The 22,675-nt window shown below is 33.3% G+C and overlaps 2 protein-coding genes, 2 long non-coding RNA genes and 1 pseudogene across 53 annotated transcripts; 2 read left to right on the top strand and 3 right to left on the bottom strand.

Moving 5' to 3' along the window:
* Window positions 1–5,744: 5,744 nt before the first annotated feature.
* On the bottom strand, window positions 5,745–11,597 carry LOC146953660 (uncharacterized). Its single transcript, XR_015029595.1, has 2 exons — window positions 11,450–11,597; window positions 5,745–6,035 (listed from the first exon to the last, which is right to left on the bottom strand). It is a non-coding gene; the product is annotated as an uncharacterized LOC146953660 (long non-coding RNA).
* On the bottom strand, window positions 7,166–9,728 carry LOC146953661 (uncharacterized). The gene is made up of 2 exons (XR_015029695.1): window positions 9,449–9,728; window positions 7,166–7,451 (listed from the first exon to the last, which is right to left on the bottom strand). It is a non-coding gene; the product is annotated as an uncharacterized LOC146953661 (long non-coding RNA).
* Window positions 11,598–13,576: 1,979 nt separating the features above from the next.
* Window positions 13,577–22,539, top strand: LOC146953657 (uncharacterized). 50 transcript variants are annotated; one of them, XM_085711201.1, is made up of 8 exons: window positions 13,577–15,295; window positions 15,519–15,726; window positions 18,766–19,418; window positions 19,495–19,538; window positions 20,207–20,249; window positions 20,411–20,508; window positions 21,138–21,449; window positions 21,990–22,539. In XM_085711201.1, the coding sequence occupies exon 1, from the start codon at window positions 13,638–13,640 to the stop codon at window positions 15,279–15,281; it is 1,644 nt and encodes a 547-aa protein (XP_085567327.1). In that variant the 5' UTR covers window positions 13,577–13,637; the 3' UTR covers window positions 15,282–15,295; window positions 15,519–15,726; window positions 18,766–19,418; window positions 19,495–19,538; window positions 20,207–20,249; window positions 20,411–20,508; window positions 21,138–21,449; window positions 21,990–22,539. The 50 variants fall into 50 exon arrangements, with proteins under 50 accessions (XP_085567327.1, XP_085567286.1, XP_085567386.1 ...); XM_085711160.1 differs by having other exon boundaries at window positions 20,978–21,449; XM_085711260.1 differs by lacking the exon at window positions 19,495–19,538 and adding an exon at window positions 15,429–15,518 and having other exon boundaries at window positions 15,616–15,726; window positions 20,978–21,449.
* Window positions 16,583–17,541, bottom strand: LOC146953659 (E3 ubiquitin-protein ligase PUB24-like; annotated as a pseudogene).
* On the top strand, window positions 20,472–22,238 carry LOC146953658 (uncharacterized). The gene is made up of 4 exons (XM_085742242.1): window positions 20,472–20,508; window positions 20,978–21,207; window positions 21,306–21,449; window positions 21,990–22,238. The coding sequence occupies exons 1-4, from the start codon at window positions 20,472–20,474 to the stop codon at window positions 22,236–22,238; spliced, it is 660 nt and encodes a 219-aa protein (XP_085598368.1).
* Window positions 22,540–22,675: the final 136 nt, after the last annotated feature.

The following is a 22,675-nucleotide window of genomic DNA, read 5'->3' as shown; positions in this document are numbered from 1 at the left end:
ATTTTTATTAAGTTAGAATCTATTTATGTGATTTATTTATATATATATATATATATATATGAGATGTTAGTATTTTATTATGTGACATTATTCTATTATTTATTAGAATATGAGAATTATTAGTGTAAGTAGAATTGGAGGTTATAATAGAAAGAAGAATAAGTTATTGGGCCTAAATAGATTTAGGAAGAGTGATTAGTATTATAAATAAGGAAGCTTAGGTTAGAAAGAGTTTTTATGTTAAACCGCTTTTTGGAGAGAGAGGAGAAAGAGGAGAACTCAGAGGGAGAGAACCTAGGAACGAAGAACGCTGCTTTTGATTTCAGAAAAACAATCTAAGGTAAGGGTGGGACTATCTTTCACTAATATTAAGTCTGTAGATCATTAGATTGCATCTAACATGCTTAGGATGAGTTTGTGAGATTATGAGAAATTAAAGTTGTGTACTCATGTGGGTAATGAAGGGTTGTTAATTTTCATTGTTTTCTTATTCCTTTGATGAATCTATGATTAAATTCGTGTTCTTTTATGTTACGGTAATTATCTATTGATTTTCGTTCTGAACTATGATCTTTTTATGTTAAATTCATGCTTGATATATTGTATTTTGGAATCTGCGTTGTTTTGTTAAGGATCACCGAACACAATTTTTAGGTTAATTGTTTATAACTTTAACCCAGTTCTTTGTTCCTAGTATAATACTTATAGTTTAATTGATCGGTTTGTGCATTTCCTGTTAAGTAGCATCATACACAAATTGCTAGGTTAAATGTCAACAAGATACTTCTAAAGTTCATCATATTTGTACCTTTAACTAGGTGAATTGGCTAGCATTGAGATAGTAAGTTTCGTAGTACCATAATGAGTATATTATATACATAGGTAAATAGAGCCAAGTCAGTTGTGTGTCTTGAGAAATTAAATTGAAATGTGACCTGAACCACCACTTTAACTCCTAGCGTCTATTGAATTCATAGAATGGACAATAGAAAGAAAAATAAATGTATTGATGCTTCAAGGCAATTAGGCAAATTTAGTTAAGAGAGATTAAAAGGACCATGGCTAGGAACGAGAGAATTTAGTTAGGTACAGTAGCTAAATGAAATTTAGTGAGAGTTAGAATATAGTTATTAGTATAAGGATTGGAACTTAATTTAAATTATTAATAAGGTAATTTAAAGAAGGTATATGTCATGTATAATGTTATGATAACTTGAATTGAGGTGTCGTTTAACGATGTGTAATTGATGTGTTATTTAATGATGATGTTATATAATGATGTGATATTTGAAGATGTTTGATTTAAAGATGTGTTATATAAAGATGTGTTATTTGAAGATGTATGATTTACAGATGTGTTATCTGAAGATGTAGGATTTAAAGATATGCTATCTGAAGATGTATGATTTAAAGATGTGATATTTGAAGATGTATGATTTAAAGATGTGTTATATAAGAGTCGTTATACGCTGCACTTGTTGCATGTTGCTGTTGTTGACCATTAATGTCATAAAGTTGTAAGTGTTGGTCTAAGTTGTGAAGTCGTAAGAAGTTGTCCAAATTATTGGAATCATATAAGTTGTTTAAGAAGTTCAAGTTGTAAGATGTTCAGTCCATTGCATACTCATTAAAGTTTGGAGCTTTAGGCCCGGCAGCCTTGTGCTCAAACTACGTTGGGGGCTTTAAGCCCGACAGCTTTATGCTCAAACTACGTTGGGGGCTTTAAGCCCGGCAGCTTTATGCTCACTTGATGAAGAGCCTAATTACGCTCATATATGTTGTTGAATGGTACCACATGCATTTGCATTTTCATGATGTTCAAAGATGGTTTAAGACGTTAAGAGTTGCATAGCCGAGTCTAGATGCATTGTCAAGTCAAGTTGTTAAGTTGTGATGTTTTAACGAATTACTTTGTGATGCCTTTTAGTATGATGATATGTGACGATGATTGTGACTGCTATATGATGATATATTGCTAAGATGGAATGATGATGTCTATGTATTTGATTATAATTGTTAAATTATAAGATGTTTATATTGTTAAATGTAATTTATGATTTATGAGCTTAATATTATTGTTTGAGAAATCTCACCCCTTCTGCTTGAAAATGTTGCTCTTCGTATAGGTAACTTGCAGGTAATCAAGATTAGCTGCGGTCGTGGGTGACTATCTCTCACTGTGTCCTTAGGTGCTCTGATACGTAACAGGATGAGAATTTTGACACTGTTTTCTATTCCTTACGTATTGTTTTAAGAGATTTATAATGAAGTTGTTGAATTTGAACTAATTATTATGTTTTAGACTATTTGTGAGACTTTTATGATGAGGCCTTCGTGCCAAAGACTATTTTAGATGATGAATAATTCCGCTGCAAAGTATTAATTAATTGTTGATTGAATTTCAAAGGATAAATATTAATTTATTCCATTTATGATTTTTAAGAAAAGATATGTGACATTCCGTTTACGTTGAAAACTCTGATTTTATTTATGAAATATTTATGTTGGGAAAACGGGGTGTTACATTTAGGGCTGTGTTTTTTATACCACTTATGTACTATATTGTTGTATCACCCGTCTCGGGTTGTTTTTGTGGTTTATTGGATGAGGTGCATGCCCCTCCAATCTTGTACTTCCTGGTTTTTCTTAATCTATTTCCTTTTCTGGCTTAAAAAAAAATATCTTTCAAAAAAATATATCTTCTACTAACAATATATGAAAGTTGAAGTACAACAAAATTTCATAATTGTCCTCTTTAAAATTCATGGTCTACTTAATTTTATATACATTATGGTCATTTTGCAAAATTTAATTAATTATGGATAATGGTCATCACAATTGTAACTAATTTTAACGGATAACTATGAAATTAATTAATATGTTAAAAAAATTACGGATAATGATCATCGCAAGTCTAACAAATTTATATGGATAACTATAGATTCAATTTATTTGTTTTATAAAAAATGACTTAAAAACAGAACTATCCACGGATATAACAAATTTCCACGCATATTTGTTTTTTTGGATGCAAATTTTTTTTTTTTTAGGAAGGATGCAAAATTAATAAGTCTTTGGAATACTTTTAAAACATTATTTGTTTTTTAATCTGCTAAGAACTATCCACGGATATAACAAATTTCCACGCATATTTTTTTTTTTTGAGGAAGGATGCAAAATCAATAAGTCTTTGGAATACTTTTAAAACAATGATTGTATTTTAATCTACTAACAATATATAAAAATTGAAGTACAACAAAATTTCATTATCGTCCTTAATAATACTCATGATCTCGTTAATTATATGTGCATAATGGTCATTTTACAAAATTTAATTTATTTATTTTTAGGGTAAATTACACTAACCTCCCCCGAGGTTTCGTTAAATGACACAGACTCCCCCTCTAGTTTTATAATAGACATTAACCTCCCCCAAAGTATCATAATTAGATGGATATCACTATTTACAACTCAACACCATTAATTATCCGTTAAAAGTAAAGCTGCTACTTTTCTCTTTCTAGTTATGATAATCTTCATCTACCAAACCATAGAATATCTGCAAAAAGTTCTAAACTTTTCTTGTCCGTTCTATCATCCATTTTTTGTAACCTTTAGTCAAAAGGTTTTTTGGCTTTGATTTTTGTCACATTTCCTCCCAACAATTCACAAAAGTTTCAATCAATTGAAGCTTGTTATTATTTTAAAGGCAAATGGGTTTGGGACGAAACTTAATATTCAAATAAATTGTACCATGAAAATTGCCCTTTTTTTGTTCCTGGATTCCAATATCAGCAAAACGAACAAGACAATAGATATCCACAAAAGCATTATGTACGAGAATGAAATTTATCCAATGGACAAGAACCAAAGAGACAGACATGAGCTTTATGTTTTCTGTGTTGCTTCCATGGAGGAATGAAAATTTTGGGTTTGGAGGAGATCAAAAGACAACATTAACATGAGTTTTTTGTTTTTGTTTTTTTTCTCTTTAATATAATTTGACAGAAGTTAAACGGTGTTTAACACCAAGGGAGGTTAGTGCTAAATAAGAAACTAGAGGGGGTGTCTGTGTCATTTAAAGAGACCTCAGGGGAGGTTAGTGTAATTTACCCTTATTTTTAATAAATTAATTACAGATAATGTTGTTTATCAATAGTGTAACTAATTTTCACGGTTAACTATGAAACTTACTTATTTATTCTTTAAAAATTAATTATCTACTAACAATATATACTAACAATATATGAAAGTTGAAGTACGTCAAAATTTCATAACCGTCCTCTTTAAAATTCATGATCTACTTAATTTTATGTGCATAATGATCATTTTGCAATCTACTAACAATATATGAAAGTTGAAGTACAACAAAATTTCATAATCGTCCTCCTTATCTACTAACAATATATAAAAATTGAAGTACAACAAAATTTCATTATCGTCCTTGATAATACTCATGATCTCCTTAATTATATCTGCATAATGGTCATTTTACAAAATTTAATTTATTTATTTTTAATAAATTAATTACAGACAATGTTTATCAATAGTGTAACTAATTTTCACGGTTAACTATGAAACTTATTTATTTATTTTTTAAAATTTAATTATCTACTAACAATATATACTAACAATATATATACTAACAATATATGAAAATTGAAGTACGTCAAAATTTCATAATCGTCCTCTTTAAAATTCATGATCTACTTAATTTTATGTGCATAATGATCATTTTGCAATCTACTAACAATATATGAAAGTTGAAGTACAACAAAATTTCATAATCGTCCTCTTTAAAATTCATGATCTACTTAATTTTATGTGCATAATGGTCATTTTGCAAAATTTAATTAATTATGGATAATCTACTAACAATATATGAAAGTTGAAGTACAACAAAATTTTATAATCGTCCTCTTTAAAATTCATGATCTACTTAATTTTATGTGCATAATGGTCATTTTGCAAAATTTAATTAATTATGGATAAATATGGTCATCATAACTGCAACTAATTTCCACGGATAACTATGAAATTAATTAATTTGTTAAATAAATCACGGATAATGATCGTCAACAAATTTCCATGGATAACTATAGATTGAATTTATTTATTTTTATAAAAAAATGATTTAAAAATAAATATTATGGAACTATCTACGGATATAACAAATTTCCATGCATATTAAAAGGCATGTATGTATATTGATGACTCATAATTTCACAAACTCATAAGTTTCTACTTCGCCCAAGTTTTTAGGCTATCGTATAATTTGTCTCAAGATTTTAGTTCTAGCCGTTGTATTTGGGAGGCTATATACAACTATACTCTACATCAACACTTTTTTTTTATTTAAATGAAAATTTCTAAATCAATAATTTAAGTTACCAAGAGTATATTTTTATTATCGTTTTTTTAAGAGGAGCATTTTTTATGGAAAATAATATTTGGACATCCAAACATCCACTATACACCTTAAGAGAGAAAGAAATATAAGTGATGTGATAATATGTTGAAAGTTTGAGAGTTTACCAAGGTGACATCTTGATTAATGTTTGGTTGTTGCATAAGAATAGTTCTGTTTGCATTGGTTACAAAGTTTGGAATCTCCATGGCTTGTATTGGATTCTTCAACCTTGCTTCTCGAATCAACCTAGCAATTCTAGCCTCATCTGTAACACCCTATTTCTATTAAGCGGTAAAACGCGCGAATACATCAGACATATTCTAGAAATAGATACTACGTCTCCGAATAAACCACAATACATACATGCATAAAGATCATGTTACACAACATAGCAGCGGACATACTTAAAAATCATAAACATCTCCAGATCTCAACAAAATACAATTGTATTCTCCAAATCTCAAATAACAAATAACATCTCAACTCATGAATACATGGTCCAAAAATAAAAACCAACATGCAAGAACTACCCTAGATCAGAACCCTAATCTAGACGCTTGCATATAAAAGAGGAACTCCACTCCTCGGCATCATCAAGCAAACAACTAAGCATCCTGCACGCCGTCTACCCGTCCATACAGAAAGGTAGGCGGTCCACCACAGACCACTGAGGGTTAGCATTACATCATCATAATCCACGAAAAACATTTATCATGAACATTGGAAATGAAAGAATATATTCTAGAATAACAATCCATACATATATTCATAAGTAATCACAACACATGCATATTATCATTCCAAGTTTATCTCCACAAGTGTATCATACACGTATCACCTATACATAACCCTCCCTCCTAGAATACTAGCATCACATGATTATTATTATCCCCATCACTTACATTTCAATCTATCACATTATTATCATAGCATAGCATGCATATTCAACCTCTAATCAAGCCATCAACAAAAGCTCATCATTTATCAACATCAATCAATGATCACATCACTTACCTCATTACTCAATTCAACATGCTTAATTCAACAAGTACAATTCATCATTTCAAGTTACAAGCAATCAATCATCATCATCATCAAAGAAATCACCACATCTTATGTATATACATATACAATTCTCACCTCATCATTATCATCCAATCAATTATCATCAAATAGATTCACCAAGTGTATAAGTACAAACAAATAAGACATGCAATTAGAGCATAAATCAATTATTCACAACCACCCACAAAATCCACGAATGTACTTATACATCAATCCACACAATCACAACGTTCACCAAATTTCACCAACACACAATTCACCAAGTCATATATTCAATTATGACACAACTCATCAACTATTCAAATGCATGCAATGTTCAAGACTCTTCTCTAGATGCATGTGGTACCAAAACACCTCAAGGTCGTCACCTTCGATGTAACAAAAACATCGTACTCACCTCAATTGGATATAAAATCCGCCACCATCAGTCTTGGATATAAAATCCACCACCATCAGTCATGAATGCATGAACATATGACTCAACTACAAATGCATATGTTCACACAAACAATAATCACCTCACCATCACCAAGACATGTATATATGCAATCATCAATAATTCACCACCAATATATCATATATATACAATCACCAATGTAACACCCCGTTCTCAAAACAACGTAATATTAATAAATAAAATCAGAGTAATCACACCACGGAGTGTCACACTGCTAATCAAAATTTCATAAATAGGAAATATCTATTTATTTAAAATCAACGTTTAGAATATCTTAATAAACTGCAGCGGAATAATTCTTTAAAAATATAGTTTCAACCAAATTCAACCTCAATGAAAATCTTGGCACAAAGGCCTCAACGTAATAGACATTATCCTCAACAATAATAAATCCAACAACGAGGTCTTTTCAAAATATGATACATAAAAGAAATGAAGAAGACATTCGTGACGATCCCCATCCTAATATGTATCAGAGCCCTAGACACTTGAGCCAATTAACCTACAAGCCATCATTACCTGCACATTACCCACGGTAGAGGCAACATATACGCAGAAGGGATGAGAAACTTATCCAATAATAATAATATATAATTCATCATATTAATGAAAATAACAACAGTTCAACAACAAGCATTATCAAGTTCATATATACATATAACTCAGCATCATATTCATTTTCAACTGCATTAAACAACATCTACCACAACACCAACGTCATTATCAATAAAGAACACCAACTCGACTATGCAACATCATCAACTTAACATCATTTAATAAGGATAAAGCATCCTACCACATCTTAGTCATCAACAACTGCAACAACATCTTCAAGAACAACAACAACAACATCATCAAGAACAACAACAACAACAAATTCGTTATCAATAACGACACCGACAACTCGACAATGCAACGACAACTCGACAATGCAATGACAACACGACAACTAATGCATCATGCATGTGGTACCAATCTACGCGCGTTGAATGCTAAGCATTCCAGGGCATAAGCCCCCAACAATTTGGATGGTTAAAGCATCCCAGGGCATAAGCCCCCAACAGGTGAATGATAAACATTCCAGGGCATGAGCCCCCAACGGTTGAATGATAAACATTCCAGGGCATGAGCCCCCAACAGATGTGAGTATGCAATTGGACTCAACTTGTGTATATCAACATACAACTTCAACAACGACTACAACAACAACATATGTGCCTAAAACATTTATGACACACTCCCCAACTTCGACATCAGATGATACAACAACGTCAATGACGGAAAGGAAACAAGATAACATAATAGAATGCATTAACATCATTTAAGGAATGAATTACATCAACATAATTGTCATATAACATCATAATATTACTCATAATCAATTATCATCATATATTTAACCACTTCAGACATCATAAACATCAGCATTACTAATCATTTAGTATCATACTATTATCATCATCAATCATAAATAACATCATTATCAAAACATCATCATCAAGACATCATCATCAATAATCATTTATCATCATAACAACTACAACAACATCTACGACAACGACATCAACAACGGAAATCAACAACAGAGCGTATATATAAATCAATTACATTCATCTCAAAGTCTAAAACATCCCCCAAAAGCAATTAAGTTTTGATCAATAGAACATAAGTCAAATATCCATAAAACACCTCAACTAAATCCCTAACACTTAAGTTTGAAGTTGGGAAACCAACCATAAGTTTTTGGACTAACTTGGGATTAGTTATGCTAAGTTTTCTTAAGGTTTTCTGAAGACCCACCTGGACTATTTTTATCATAACTCAAAAACTATGAATCATTTTCATGTCAAACTAAAACCATTAGAAAGCTAACTCAAATATCTACAACTTTTATGTTTACACCGAAAGCTAATTCAACACGGAAAGGGGTGAAAAAGACACAAGAACGCAACAATCGAAGTTCTGACAGCACGCAACGAAAACACAACAAGCAGTCCCCATGAGGGGCTGCCTTGCTGCGCCCAGGCGTGGAAAACTGCGCCCAGGCGTGGAAAGGCAGTAGCCACCTGCGCTGCAGCTCTGTGCAGTCCCATTTTTTCGGTTTCACCGTTTCGCGCATAAAATTCAAACCGTTAAGCGGATTTCAGTGCCGTTTTCGCCTACACGCTCCTGACATTTCCCTCTATCATAATCTACAGAAACATTCAATTTTCCACCACTCAAAAAAAATCGATTTCCCAACCTCCCATAATCACTTGTCTGTAGAACATTCAGACACCGACGTTTCAATCGAAAGTCCCAATTTTCAATCCTTGATTACCCAAAATACGTTTCAACAGAAGTTTCAGGTTCAATTAGGCAATATAGCAATCAAATAACATAGAAACATGCATCAACAACACAATTCATCATATTATAGCAATTAACCTAAAACTTTCTAACCCTAATACCAAAACACCACAATCATCAAAAATCAGAATTATACATATTATTAGTGAAAGGAATCCCACCCTTACCTTATCTCAGCAAATTCTACAGCAAAAATGGTTGGATTCTCTCTTCCTAGCTCTTCTCCTAGCTTCCTCTTCCTTCTCTCAAAACCAGTTTCTAAAGTTTTTATGTGAAAATGTTTCTGCCTCCTTTTCTTTCTTTTTTTCTCCCAAAAACTATAACCTCCCCTCTTTTCATTTAACTCCCACTAAACTCACATAATTACTATTTAATTCCCTTTAATTAAAATAAATAATAATTCTATATTATTTCTATTTCTCATATTATTTCCTCAAATAATAAAACAATATTCATTCAAATAAAACACAACTCCACAAATCATATAATAAAATAGAATTACACCATATATCACATAAAATCACACAAAACATATATTTCACATGAAATCACACACACACACACACACACACACACACACACACACACACACACACATATATATATATATATATATATATATATCAAATAAAGTCATATAAAAATATTCACACATCTACTAAAAATAATTAAATAAAAATGGGGCGTTACAGCCAACAACATTCAAAAACCACACAACATAAAGTTGTCACATAATCACACCACCAATCATCTTCACATACCATATAACAATTCTCCATAAAGGATTCACAATCAATTGGTTCTCAAAGTCATCTTTAGTCAAGTTCGTCTCTCCAAGTCATAACTTAAAATTAATTGAACAATTAATTCAAAACCAAGTAAACAAGCTCAATAGCCTATGCCTTGTATGCTCACAGTCCACATGTGTGTGCAGTAGAGGATACGTAAGCATTTCATCGGCCAAATACGACGGATTCATGAAAATTCCAAAGTTCGTCTCACTTTTCACATTTCACAAAAATTCACATTTTCAAAAGCAAAACAAGTTAAAACTTGATGAAACCAATCACAACCATTTTTAGAAGTCATATAAACATCATACATACTTAACCCTGCTTCATTCTTTTGAGAAAACAAGTTTTCAGAAAATCAGCGTTCTTGAACATTCCTTGAACAATCAACAATAAGCTTGATTAAATCCAAGGAGTCAAGTTCAACTCAATTCTTTTGATGTTTCCATAGGTTTAGAAAGTCTAGAAAATAGTGAAAACATCGAAAGAATCGGTTTTGGAAGTCCGGAATTGGCCCCAAAGCACCCCAGCACAACACAACAAGGCAGGCACCCATGAGGGGCTGCCAAGCTGCGCTCAGGCATGGCTTCCTGCGCCTAGGCGCAAATGGGCAGCAGCCAGTGTCCTGAGCTGCGGTTCTGTGCAGTCTCGGTTTTCCGGTTTCGCCATTTCGTTCGTAAAATCTCGACCGTTAACCCAAATTCAATTCCGTTTTCGCCTATATTCTCCTAACACTTAGCTCTATCATAATGTATAGAAAAATTCAAGTTTCAACCATCCCAAAAATCATTTTCCATAACCTCATATCACACTCATTTTTCAAAACGGTTAATGCTCAATTTCATATGAAAATCCCGATTTCTCCCAAACCATTCCTCATTACCAAACAACAACCAAAAACAGAAAATCATTGTACCATAACTCATCATAATCAACTTGTTTCATTCATTAAAAATCATTGACACTACAATTCAACTTAATCTCATCAAAATTCACCAATTCATCAATTTCCACAACTTTCAACAACAACAACATATTCATCACCAATTCACCATTTCAATGATACCCATTGCATCAATCCAACAATAACATATGTCAAGATAACAACAACAACATTTGAACATAAATTCATGCACAATTCAACACTACAACTTCAATTCTCATCAAACTTGCTCAAGAACACAAAGCACCAACAACCATGCATTTAAACATGTTAATTCACATACTAACATACAATTATCATCTAAATCATGTTCTCAAACATAACAACAACAATCATGCACGAATTTTACAACAATTAGATTCGATTCATCAATTTCACAAAAATGGGTAAGAAAGAAAAAGTTATGAATTATGGTTGAATTCTAACCCTCTTACCTCTAACACCAAGATTCTCTAACCCAAGCCTCAATTTGCTCCTAGATGTTGAATCCCCTCTTTGCCTTCTACCCCTTGTTGTTGTTGTTGCCTCTAGTCTCTATCTCTTCTCTTCCCAAATGAAATGAAATGAATAATGTTTGTAAAACCTAGTTTTACCAACAACTAGAGTTTATATACTAGCTCTACTCAATTGGGCTTAACTCTTAAACCTTAATGGGCCTAACCCATGTCTATTCTAACACCCAAAATGTCACTACTCACTTAATGGTAAATTATAACACTAACGGTCACTTAATGGTAATTAAAATAATTACTACACCCTCTCTAGTAACTTCGTAAAATAATACTCCTACTAAACATTAAAAATAATCCTCATCCAAAATTACAAAATTACCCTTACTCTCAAAATGATCAAAATGCCCCTAAGTCCAAAATGACTAAAATACCCTTCTACACCGAATTCTACAATTCCCAACCAAAAATACATACAGAGGCAAATAATCACATAACAGCACATATATCACACATAAATAAATAATAAAATAAAAACTAGCGAAAATCGGGCTGTTACATCATCCCATTCCTCTTCAACACGAGCAGCAATAGTTGCACCAGGTCCTGTCAGTTGCATCGTGGTTGTTCATGAATTAGCAGTTGCGGTTTCCGTGACTGGCCATGAATTAAAATCTGCACTAAAAGGATCAAAACAAATCCATTCATTGCTGCTATTTTGTACACCAATGTATTTTGCAAAGATCAGACCCTTTGTGTCAGGATTTCTGCCAATTTTAACCCTTCCAACACGACTATGATCTTGTTGCAACTTAGAAGCTCTCCAGCTCCCTGTCCTCTTGTACCTGTTCCTTGTCTTCTCAACCAACGATTTGTGGCCACTCCTCCTTCTTGCACTCCTTGAAATTCAACTTTCAAACTCGGTACTCACTCCTCCTTCACACTTTTAAGTAAAAAATGAAAGAGAGAGCAAAACTAATTGATATTATAATAAAGTGACCAATTATGTAAGTGAGTGAAAATAGAGGAACAAAACCTTGATAAAGCCTTAAATTTTTATAACTTTTTCAAAATTAAAATAGTAACATCGTAACATGTAGAAAAATAAAAATAAAACATAGTAACAAAAATGAAACATCCACGAGGTGTCAGATGAGGTCAATAAAAAAAGTTAGATTTTGTAATATAAAAGAACAAAATTCAAATCTCACCTGAAACAAATTGAAAATAAATATTTGTGCCACCTTTTTTTTAGGGCTGTGCCACCTGTATTTATAAATTTGTGCCAACTTTTTTTTAGAATATTATTTTAGTCACCAAAAAATTTAGTCCTAGATCTGCCTTTGCGGACAAGGTTATCAAGCTTCACGAGTTTTCAACAACTTGTAGCTTTAGGACAAACGAAGAACAAAATGCATTTTTATGTCCTTCAAATTTTCACAAACCACACATGTATCATCAATTTGTCATTTCTTCAAAAACAAAAATCATCCATTTATCATAAACAATTACTAAAGAGCAACTACTGGGTAGACATAACGATTTTCCCTAAAAAAAAGTGTAGACATAATGATTTAGACACATTATCCGGTCACAGTCTTATAAAAATGTATGTTACATAATTATTTTAAAAAAATACTTATTTATTTATTTATTTTTGAGTGTGTTGAAAGGACTTCGACCAAATTTTAATGTCCATCTAAGAATTATTCGTTATTAACGAATAAATTCATCGGTCGAAATTTAAAAACATGTGTGTTTGGTTTGGAAGAGAAGTTGTCAAGAGAGAAATAAGTGAGAGAGAGTGTGGAAAGAGAGAAAAAGATGAGAAATAGAGTATATTCGATGTATTGTTTAGAAGAAGAGAAAAATTAGAGAAATAGAAATGAGAGAAATGCGTTTATTTTTGAAAGAACCTTGGCCTGTTTCTTCACTGTCTTGCGAAGACTAAAAAAAAGTGGCCCCACATGTTTTATCTCTCTCCCCTATTTCTCATCACAACCAAACTAGAGACATACTCATTTTCTCTTCTATCTCTCTCTCCTTTTTCTCTTCTACCAAACACAGTGTAAGACTGCGGGGGCTTATTCACTCCGAGTACTCAATTCAACCAAGCTCTTGCAGACGCCACCGCGACCAGGCACATACTTGTCGAGAGAGAGAGAGACAGAAGATGAGTTTCAGTTCGAAACACTTGAAGCTGTTAAGCAGAATCACTTTCTACCACAAGCTCCACTTACACTCACATACAACAACCTTCAACAACTCCTCAAACAACAATACCATAATCACTTCAATATCCAATTCATTCAGAACAAAACAAAACTGGGACACAATCACACACAAATTCACTTCCATCGAAATAACCCCTTCACTAGCTGAACAAATCTTACTAAATCTAAACAACCCAACCGATGCAAAAAACGCATTAAGTTTCTTCCACTGGTCCACCAAAACGCACCGTTTTCAACACACTCTTCATTCTTATTCCATTATCATCAATCTCTTACTCCATTCCAATCTATTAACTGACGCTAAAGCATTACTTGAATCACTCGCTCTTAAAAATACACAAACCCATACGGTTCGTGCTGTTGTCGATTCACTCATAAAGGACTCTGTTGTCTCCGGTTCGAACCCTCCGGTTCTTGATCTGTTAATTAAAACCTATGCGAAAGCGAGGTTAATTGACGCTGCTTTCGATGTTATTCGTTATATAGATGAATTAGGATTTTGTATTGGTTTATCGAGTTTTAATGCTTTGCTTCATGTTGCTCAGAGGTGTAATCGATTTGAAACTGTTTGGGAGGTTTATGGTTACATGATTTTGAAGAGAGTTTATCCTAATGTTGTTACTTTCAGGATTATGATTGATGCTCTTTGCAAAGAAGGATTGTTACAGAGGAATGTTGATGCTTTGGATCAAATTGTTGGAAAGCGAAATTCACATTCGCCTTCGGTTGTAGTTAATTCGAGTTTGATATTGAGAATGTTGGAAAAGGAGGGAGAAGAAGAAGGTAAGTTAGTTAAGTTTGTTACATTGTTGAAGAGATTGTTGCAGAAGAATTTGATTGGCGATTCGGTTGCTTATTCGTTGATTGTTCATGTTAAAGTTAGGTTAGGGGATTTAGATTTTGCTTTGGAGATGTATAATGAGATGGTGAGAAGAGGTTTTAGTGAGAATTCATTTGTTTACACCTCGTTTATACGAGCATTTTGTGAGAAGGGACGGACTGATGAAGCGATTGGATTGATGAGGGAAATGGAAGGGAAAGGGTTAAGGGCTTATGGCGAGACTTATGAATGTATTATAGTTGGATGCGCGGATTCGGGACGGTTGGAAGAGTGTTGGAGTGTTTTTGAAGAAATGCTGAGTGCTGGGTTTGTTCCTTGTTGTTCATCCTTTAATAAGGTGTCGGGGAAGCTTTGCGAGAATGGGGAAGTCGAGAAGGTGAATGATATGTTGACTCTGTTGTTAGATAAAGGGTTTTTGCCGAGTGATGTTACTTATTCTCATTTGATAGATGGTTATGCGAGAAAGGACGAGGTTCAGGGAGTTCTTAAGATATATTATGAAATGGAGTATAAGTCTATGTGTCCTGGATTGTCTGTTTATTCGTCGATGATTCAGTGTTTCTGCCGTCTTGGTAAGATTGATGATGCAGAGAAGTATTTAAGGATTATGAAAGGTCGATCGCTGGCTCCAAATGCGAGTCTATATGAGACGTTGATCGCTGGTCACATGCATAAGGGAAATGACGAAAGGGCTCTTCAGCTTCGCAATGAAATGGTCTCATTGGAGTTGCAGTGTAGTTAGCGTTCCCAAACGAGGTGAAGTGGTGATAATATGCCTTTCATAAGATAGTGCTTGTTATTATTTATGTGAAGTTGTTGTTTCTTGCAATGTAAGATGTCAAATTAGTGAGATATGATATGTTACTGAGTTTTTTGTTTTTATTTTCAGAACTGTATGAATCAGAGGCAATATATGTTTGAAAGTTGAAACTTGGCATACAATTTCGAGTGACCTGATATTTATATACATCTTGTGCAGGTGCTTGTCAATTATTTTCAGTACTGTACTATTTTACTCGAAGGAAAATTGTTTTGAAGACTGTGGAGAAATTGTTAACATATCGGTCTTCATACAGATCAAGAAGGGAGGTCCAGAGGCTGATAGCCAACTGACTGCAAGCATCTCCAAGAATGTCATATCTGTCGAAGCATTAATGCCATATATATTCTTCTCACATACACTTAAGGTAAGAACTTTTTACAATTAAAGTTTAGTTATCGTTTTCAGTGGAATTCAATGTCTTCATTTGGTATTTTAAGTGAATTGATATGCTATGTTATGTTTGGCTTTGGTTAGCTCAAACAGATATGTAAACTAATTAAGAGCACCAAATTTTCCCGCCAATAATATGAAACAATAGAATGGCAATTTATTAGGCCTTTATCAATAACCATAAGACTCAAATTAGCCAACTAGATAACCTTCTAACAGAGAGAGTCCAAGAATCCTGCCAGGCCCAACTATATCACACGCAAAGATTTCATAGTCCATACTTATTGAAACCAGTGAAAGACTGTGGAAAATGAAGCCCCTAGTAATGTGAGCCAAGGGAAAGACAAGAACATGGTGTGTTGGCTGAGAGGTGACTGGTGAGAACGGATTGGAGAAAATTATATTAGTCATACAAGCTGAGGGTACTTCTTCTTCAAAGGTTAAGGAGTAGCCGAAATGATCAATTCACCCGGTTCTTAGACTTATTGAGGCATTTGATGATGATTGTTTTGTTCCTTTGTAAGCCTTCTTTCTCAATCACTGAAATATGTAATTTGAAAAAATGCCTCGACCAAGATAAAGTCAGTTAGCCTTACTGAAGAGTGCTTCATTATCCTACCAAAGACTTTACTTCTGAAGCTTAAGGAGCCAACAAGTTTTTCCTCTTCCTTGTTCTATTATGGCTTCTTATTTTGAAAAACCTTCTTTGATTTAGGTGCAAGTATCAATTTAATACCTTATTCTATTCTCATGAGATTAGGTATGGCAAGATCCTAGGCCTAATTTTGTCTCATTACAACTTATGGAAGATCCATTACTCGTCCCATAAGTCTTTTTTTTTTTTTTTTTTTTTTTTGTGGAATTATTTTCTTTCGTTTGGATTTCAATCAATATTTCCTTACCGGTATGTTTTATTTTAAATTTTAGGAGTGATATGCAATAGGAATGTTATAGCCTTCACACAGCAGCCATAACTGTAGTGAAAATAAAACGAGGGAAATAGGGTCCACGATCCAGAGGGTAAATACTTGTAGTGTTACCTAAGTATATGTATATCTCTTGCTTTCTCTTTCAAACAAGAAGCACAATCCACTTGCATTACCATGCAAAGCTTCGAAACAGCTCCAACCCTCAACATTTCTAAAACAAACTCTTTCGAAGTTGAATTCTTCACAATCACTGAAATTACATGAAGCGCTAGGTCATCGGTTGCGGCTGAAATCCTCAAAATCCTCTTCAAAATCGTTGCTATGCCTGCTGCTTGCCTAAAATTTGTTCTCTTCCATCCGCGCAAGAACACAAATGTGCCAAAAGATTGAACACAGGCTGTCACATTCTTCTCCAGTTTTTCAAACTCGATTTCAATGAGTTCGGTTACTCCACCCGCTTCCATGATCCTCGTTCGGTTTCTACCCAACGAGCACGTCTCTCTAAGCACATGTAACGCTGATTTAATAGCTTGTTTGGAGAATAATCCTCTCTTTCTAAGTACTCTCACCATTGTTACAAAGAATTCAATGTTTAAATTTCCTAAAAGGTTTGAATCCACAACATCAATTGTCAACTTTAATAATGGCATAAGTTCATTTACCATCTCAAAATTGTTGCTATCAATGTAAATTTTCAAAATCCAAGTCAACGAATTCATGAAATCCATGTTTTTGCAAACCAAAGGTTTCACCCTGTTGTGCTTCATTGCTTCATGAAATCCTTGTCTGAATTTCTTTTTAATCACCATAACCATAGTTTTGGTTACACCTACTTCAACCATGCATGCCGTTTCTCTCATTCTGTTTACCAACTTCACGAATCTTCTCCATTGATGCTTGAAAGCAATTTGGAAGCTCTAGATTCTTGACAAGTTTTTGGAGATGGATTCTACTGAGAGGATTTTTTGGAGATTGAATTTGATGATCAACCACTTTGGATTCAGTTGATGAAATTCATGCTTTGATTAGCCTTTGAAGTGTGTGATTTGGAGTCAAATACTCTGAACTTCTTGGTAGTGATTGTTTTGCTACTGGACACAAACAGATTTTGGCTTTCATTAACCACTTTTCGATGCGTCTTCTATCGTATGTTATGCCTGTCACTGTTGTCACAAGTTAAAAAGAGCTCAATTTGGATTTTCTGAATTCATGCATTCGGGACATCAGTGGTTGTTACATCAAAATTAGATGGCTCAAAAAAATGCAAATTTTATAGTTCAACTGAGCTTGAATCTGGACCGTTCATTCTTGATTGAATGACCATGAATATCTAAATGGAAGGCATCCCGACGACAGGGATCCAAATCCGTTTGATTGTGGAAAACTATTCAAATTGTTCTCTTTCGAATTTAGGTGTTTCAATTTGTTTAAATAACATCCATTTATATAAATGTTGTACATGACAATGAAGCACGTCCATCCTTCGGATTAACTGTGTCGAACACACGTCGTGTCCGACACAACACAAAACTAGACATTGCTTGACGTGTCTCGCACACAGCGCCTTGCGCACGGGTGTGTGGCTCGCACAGAAGACAGAAACAAACACGGCTAGAAACACAAAACCCATGCGCCTCACCCATGAGGCAGATGCCAACCAAAAAACAGCTTTTCCGAAATCTTCTCTTTTGTACATGATGAGATTTTAATTCACACTCAACAGTAATTATAAAATTAATTGCATATTCTACAATTGCCTTTCTGTTCATCTAATTTTCTAGGAGAGCAGGAGATGGTAAAAAAGAAATTAAAGAAGAAAAAAGAAATTAGTTAAAAATAATAATAATTGAGTTAAATGAAGAGTGTTTTGACGAAAATGGAGGGACTCCTTTCTGGACCCTGCTTATTCGAGAGCTTTAGTGCACCAAACTGCCCTTTTTAAATGAAGTGTTTTACAAATGACATCAATAAATACAATGAAATTAGTTAGAGTTACTTATATTTTCGATCATCAAGCACAAGTAATTTTTTGCTTATATTTGAGACCTAGCTTCAATATCATTGTGTGTTGTTTATTTTTTCAGGTATCATGTTAGGGATGCAATTATAAACCCTAACAACAATGAACATTTTCAAAAAGTTCATGGAGGACCTGTTTATCAACATCTATATCTATATCATATCATATCATACTTATTCTAAAAGCTTATTAGGTCAAGCAAATGCTTAACCCTACTAACCTTGGTGTTTTCCCTCCCAAGCATATACACTAGGCGTGTTAAGCAAGCCATTGTGCCTCCTAAACTAGCCTTAAAAACGTGTTCTACAAGCCAAAGACACATCATTTTATGCCTTTTCAAATTGTAGTTTTTCTTCCAAGGTGCATTTACTGCTTTGTCTCCCACGTTCAATTTTTTTTTTCGTTTTCCAAAAAAGCAAAATTTATATCTCTGCCATGTCTTCAACTTCAATCCATCTTTTCTTTAATGTTTCATCTCTCTCTCTCTTTCTCTGAATCTTTTTCCCACCTCTCTTCTTCCTTCATCATCCCTGAAAGTTAAGTTGATTTGTTCCTCTCATCTCTGATCCATGGCTCCGAGTCGCAACGGTCACAACGAGGCGACCTAATACAACACACACAGTTATTCTTCTCTAATGAATGAGGTAATTGTAGAGACTCTGGATTCCTTTACGCCTTGGGAAACATTTTGGTGACGATTGGGTTTCCACCGTTGAGGTAATTCTTAGATGCTCTCGTTGGAATTATGGTTGAAAATGAAATTTAAAATTAATCAATACCTCTCTTTTTTAAGCTATGAAATCTATTTCCTATTTCTGGATGTCAATAAGAAAATATGTGAGTCTAACGGTTGATCTTAACAAACATTATTTTCTTAAACTACACTCGTTTTTCCATTTCTTTTCATATGATCCTATTTACTTTATTAAGTATACATATAGATTTAGGGTTATGATTGATTCTGTTTGTATATTCATGTTGTTCACATTGTGTTCTAGATTAGCTAGCCTAATGTTGTTACTGGGGGCACGAAAGATTGGATTCAAGGGTTTGGTGTATTGGTCTCGATGTGTTTTAGTCTGATGCATTTGTGGTTAAAGGTGTATTCTTGAAGTATAAGCTCTAATTGTGGCCATATGTTGGTTTTAATTTTCTGCTACTGCTCTGTTTAGATTTGGCCGTTCCTCATTTCAAATGTTTTGGTTCTTGGTTTTTGCTGCAGTGGGCACTGCTATTGGCAATTATTTAGAAGGAAAGAAAAAAAAACTATCTGAATGCAAATTTATGGCTTCAAGCGTTCATTTGATTTACACAGTTTTATTCATCTTATGTTATCTGAATGTGTTGTTGGATTGTGGATGAATATTGTATAAAGTGATCTTTATTTTACTGTAATTTTTTTGTCATCAATAACGTATTTTTTGTTCTATTTCTGATCGATTTCAAAAAATAAAAAGCATGATTTTTCTATATGACGAAACTGAAAAATTGGATTCTTTTTGTAGTTATCAGCAAATGAGATAGGAGCCCTATTATGAGGAAATTAAAGTTGAGTTATTCTTTACTATTTGAGCATGTAGAAGTGATTTCTAAGCCATCTCTGAAGAAAATAAAATCACATCAATCAATTGACATACACGAATTGATTGATGTAACTGAAAACTTTTGATGATTTGCAGCTAGATTTTGTTTGTGTTGTCATGTTACAGATGAATCTTTATGGCAGTATCCACCAAGCCATCCACAGTATACTGATCTTTTGAGGATGAAATGGCGCACATACCATGTAGAGTACCATCCAGAGGAGGTAATTTTTTTAATGACTGTGTTATGGTTCCCGAAAATTTTAATATTCTGATGTCTTTGGAACATATAAGATCTGTGATGAGTATACTGCTGTTTATGGTTTTTTTGGTTGATTCTTTGCAAAACAAATAAAGGCATATACACGTTGTGTATATCTCTGTTGTGTTTTATAAGGGTAAAAGTAGGCTATATTGATTCACATAAACTATGCCTTTTTTTATGTTGATAAGTTTTTCATTAGTTGTTGATAAGTTTTTCTGTTAAGTTACTAAGTTGATGATGAAATGAATTCTCCCTTCTCCATTGCATCTCTGTTTTTATATCTCCTAGATTATTAGGTTGCTTTCAAGTTTTCATGACAGAATTAAAGATGCTTATTATTAACCACCTATGCTTTTTTTGCCGCAATTTAGAGAAGTTTTTGTTCCTTTTATTGATGCAAATTTTTTTGTACGCAATATTTGTCGCAGAATTTTATGCTGTTTTGGGAGCAAACCTTACAAAAGAGATAGGACATGAGCTCTACCGTTATGTAACTCTGTTGGATCCAGCCTGCAATCAGTTTGAAATAATCGTCGATAAGAAAAATGATTTTTTGTGTTTTTCTCATGGTATAATCAAACTGCACAGGGCTTACGCATTGGATAACGGTGCTTGGATCACATTGATCCAAGCACGGCCACAACTATTCGTCATAAAGGTGCATAACCGTCAAAACTTTTTTTTTTTTTTTGAGGAAATAACTGTCAAAACTTGGAGATTACCTATCATGTGTATGTTCCCCCACTGATGTTAAAGCTTGACCATGGAATCTATGGCCGAGATGAACTCCCTGGATTTGCTGGCGTCACTGCAGCAATCCCATATCGACATGACGATAACAACTTCAAGATTTCGATCAAGAAATGGTTGTCTCCGTTTGATGTTAACGATGGCTATCTGGTATAATTTTATTACTTTCAATTTAATCGTCGATAATTTTATTACCTTCAATTTTTTTTTTTACACGTGCCAATTTTAGAGTAAACAATAGTTGGAATCCAGGGACAAAATTAAAGATGCTTATTATCGACTACCTATGTTTTTTTTTTTTTGCCGCAATTTAGAGAAGTTTCTGTTCTGTTTATTGATGCAAATTTTTTGTACGCAATATTTGTCGCAGAATTTTATGCTGTAGGGAAAAACCTTACAAAATTCGTAGGACATAGACAAAAAAAAAAAAACTTACAAAAGCTAGACTACTAATTGAGTTAAGGGATCAAAATGTCTCAATTATTTTATAGCTAAGTTCTTCCATTTTTTAACTATTGAATTTTGTTATTTTATTAATATAACTAAATACTAATTAATGAAATGCAATTCGATACTTCATTTTGAAACTCTATTGTATTCCGGTGGTGTAATATAATATTGAAAAAAAAATACTATATCTTATTGAGTTAATAATGTTAATTTTTTTGGTTTTTTTTTTTTTTTTTGTAGACTTTCCTTTATTCTAGCTTCGATGATGATATTATCGTCAAAGGTTGTGGACATATAGAGCTGATTGATGATTTGGGACATTATTGGTTGATGAAATTAAGTTTTGATAAACCCGATAAGTATGTTATGTTTCTAGGAGATTGGGCGAGTTTCTGTAATGCGCGTAAGCTGTGCAAAGGACGTGGCATAAAGCTTGGAGCAAAAGCCAGAGGTCGTAATCATGTGCTTTACGTCGCATTGGACAAATGAGTTCCACAATCTATTTGAAATGGGCATAATGTTGATATTTTGCTGATATTTTGATGTCTATGTATAAGACTCTTTCCTAGTTTGAAATTTGGAAAGGACAATTATAAAGAAACAAACATTTTAACACTCTTATAGTCTTGTAAAGAAATTTGTACGGGTTGAGCCTTTTATGTCCTAATGTTTGGTCTTTCCATCGTATTCCCTAACAATATCATATGCAAAGATGGGTGTATTTGGAAAAGAGAAATGACATTTGTACAATTATTTTGTGATAACTTTTGTAACAACTTTTTCTCTCTCATACTCACATTAGGATTTTACTTTATCTTTCTATTGTTTTGGTTTTTGTGTTTATAAATACTTTTCTTTGTAAATCTATGACTGTCTTATAAATTAATCATATAAATGGTTGTTTAAATAACAAACCTTTTTAGAAA

This window comes from Medicago sativa, chromosome 1, assembly GCF_051527215.1.
Source record: "Medicago sativa cultivar Bolivia chromosome 1, Bolivia_mono, whole genome shotgun sequence".
Taxonomy (NCBI): Eukaryota; Viridiplantae; Streptophyta; class Magnoliopsida; order Fabales; family Fabaceae; genus Medicago; species Medicago sativa.
This window is presented reverse-complemented; position numbering and strand designations above follow the sequence as displayed.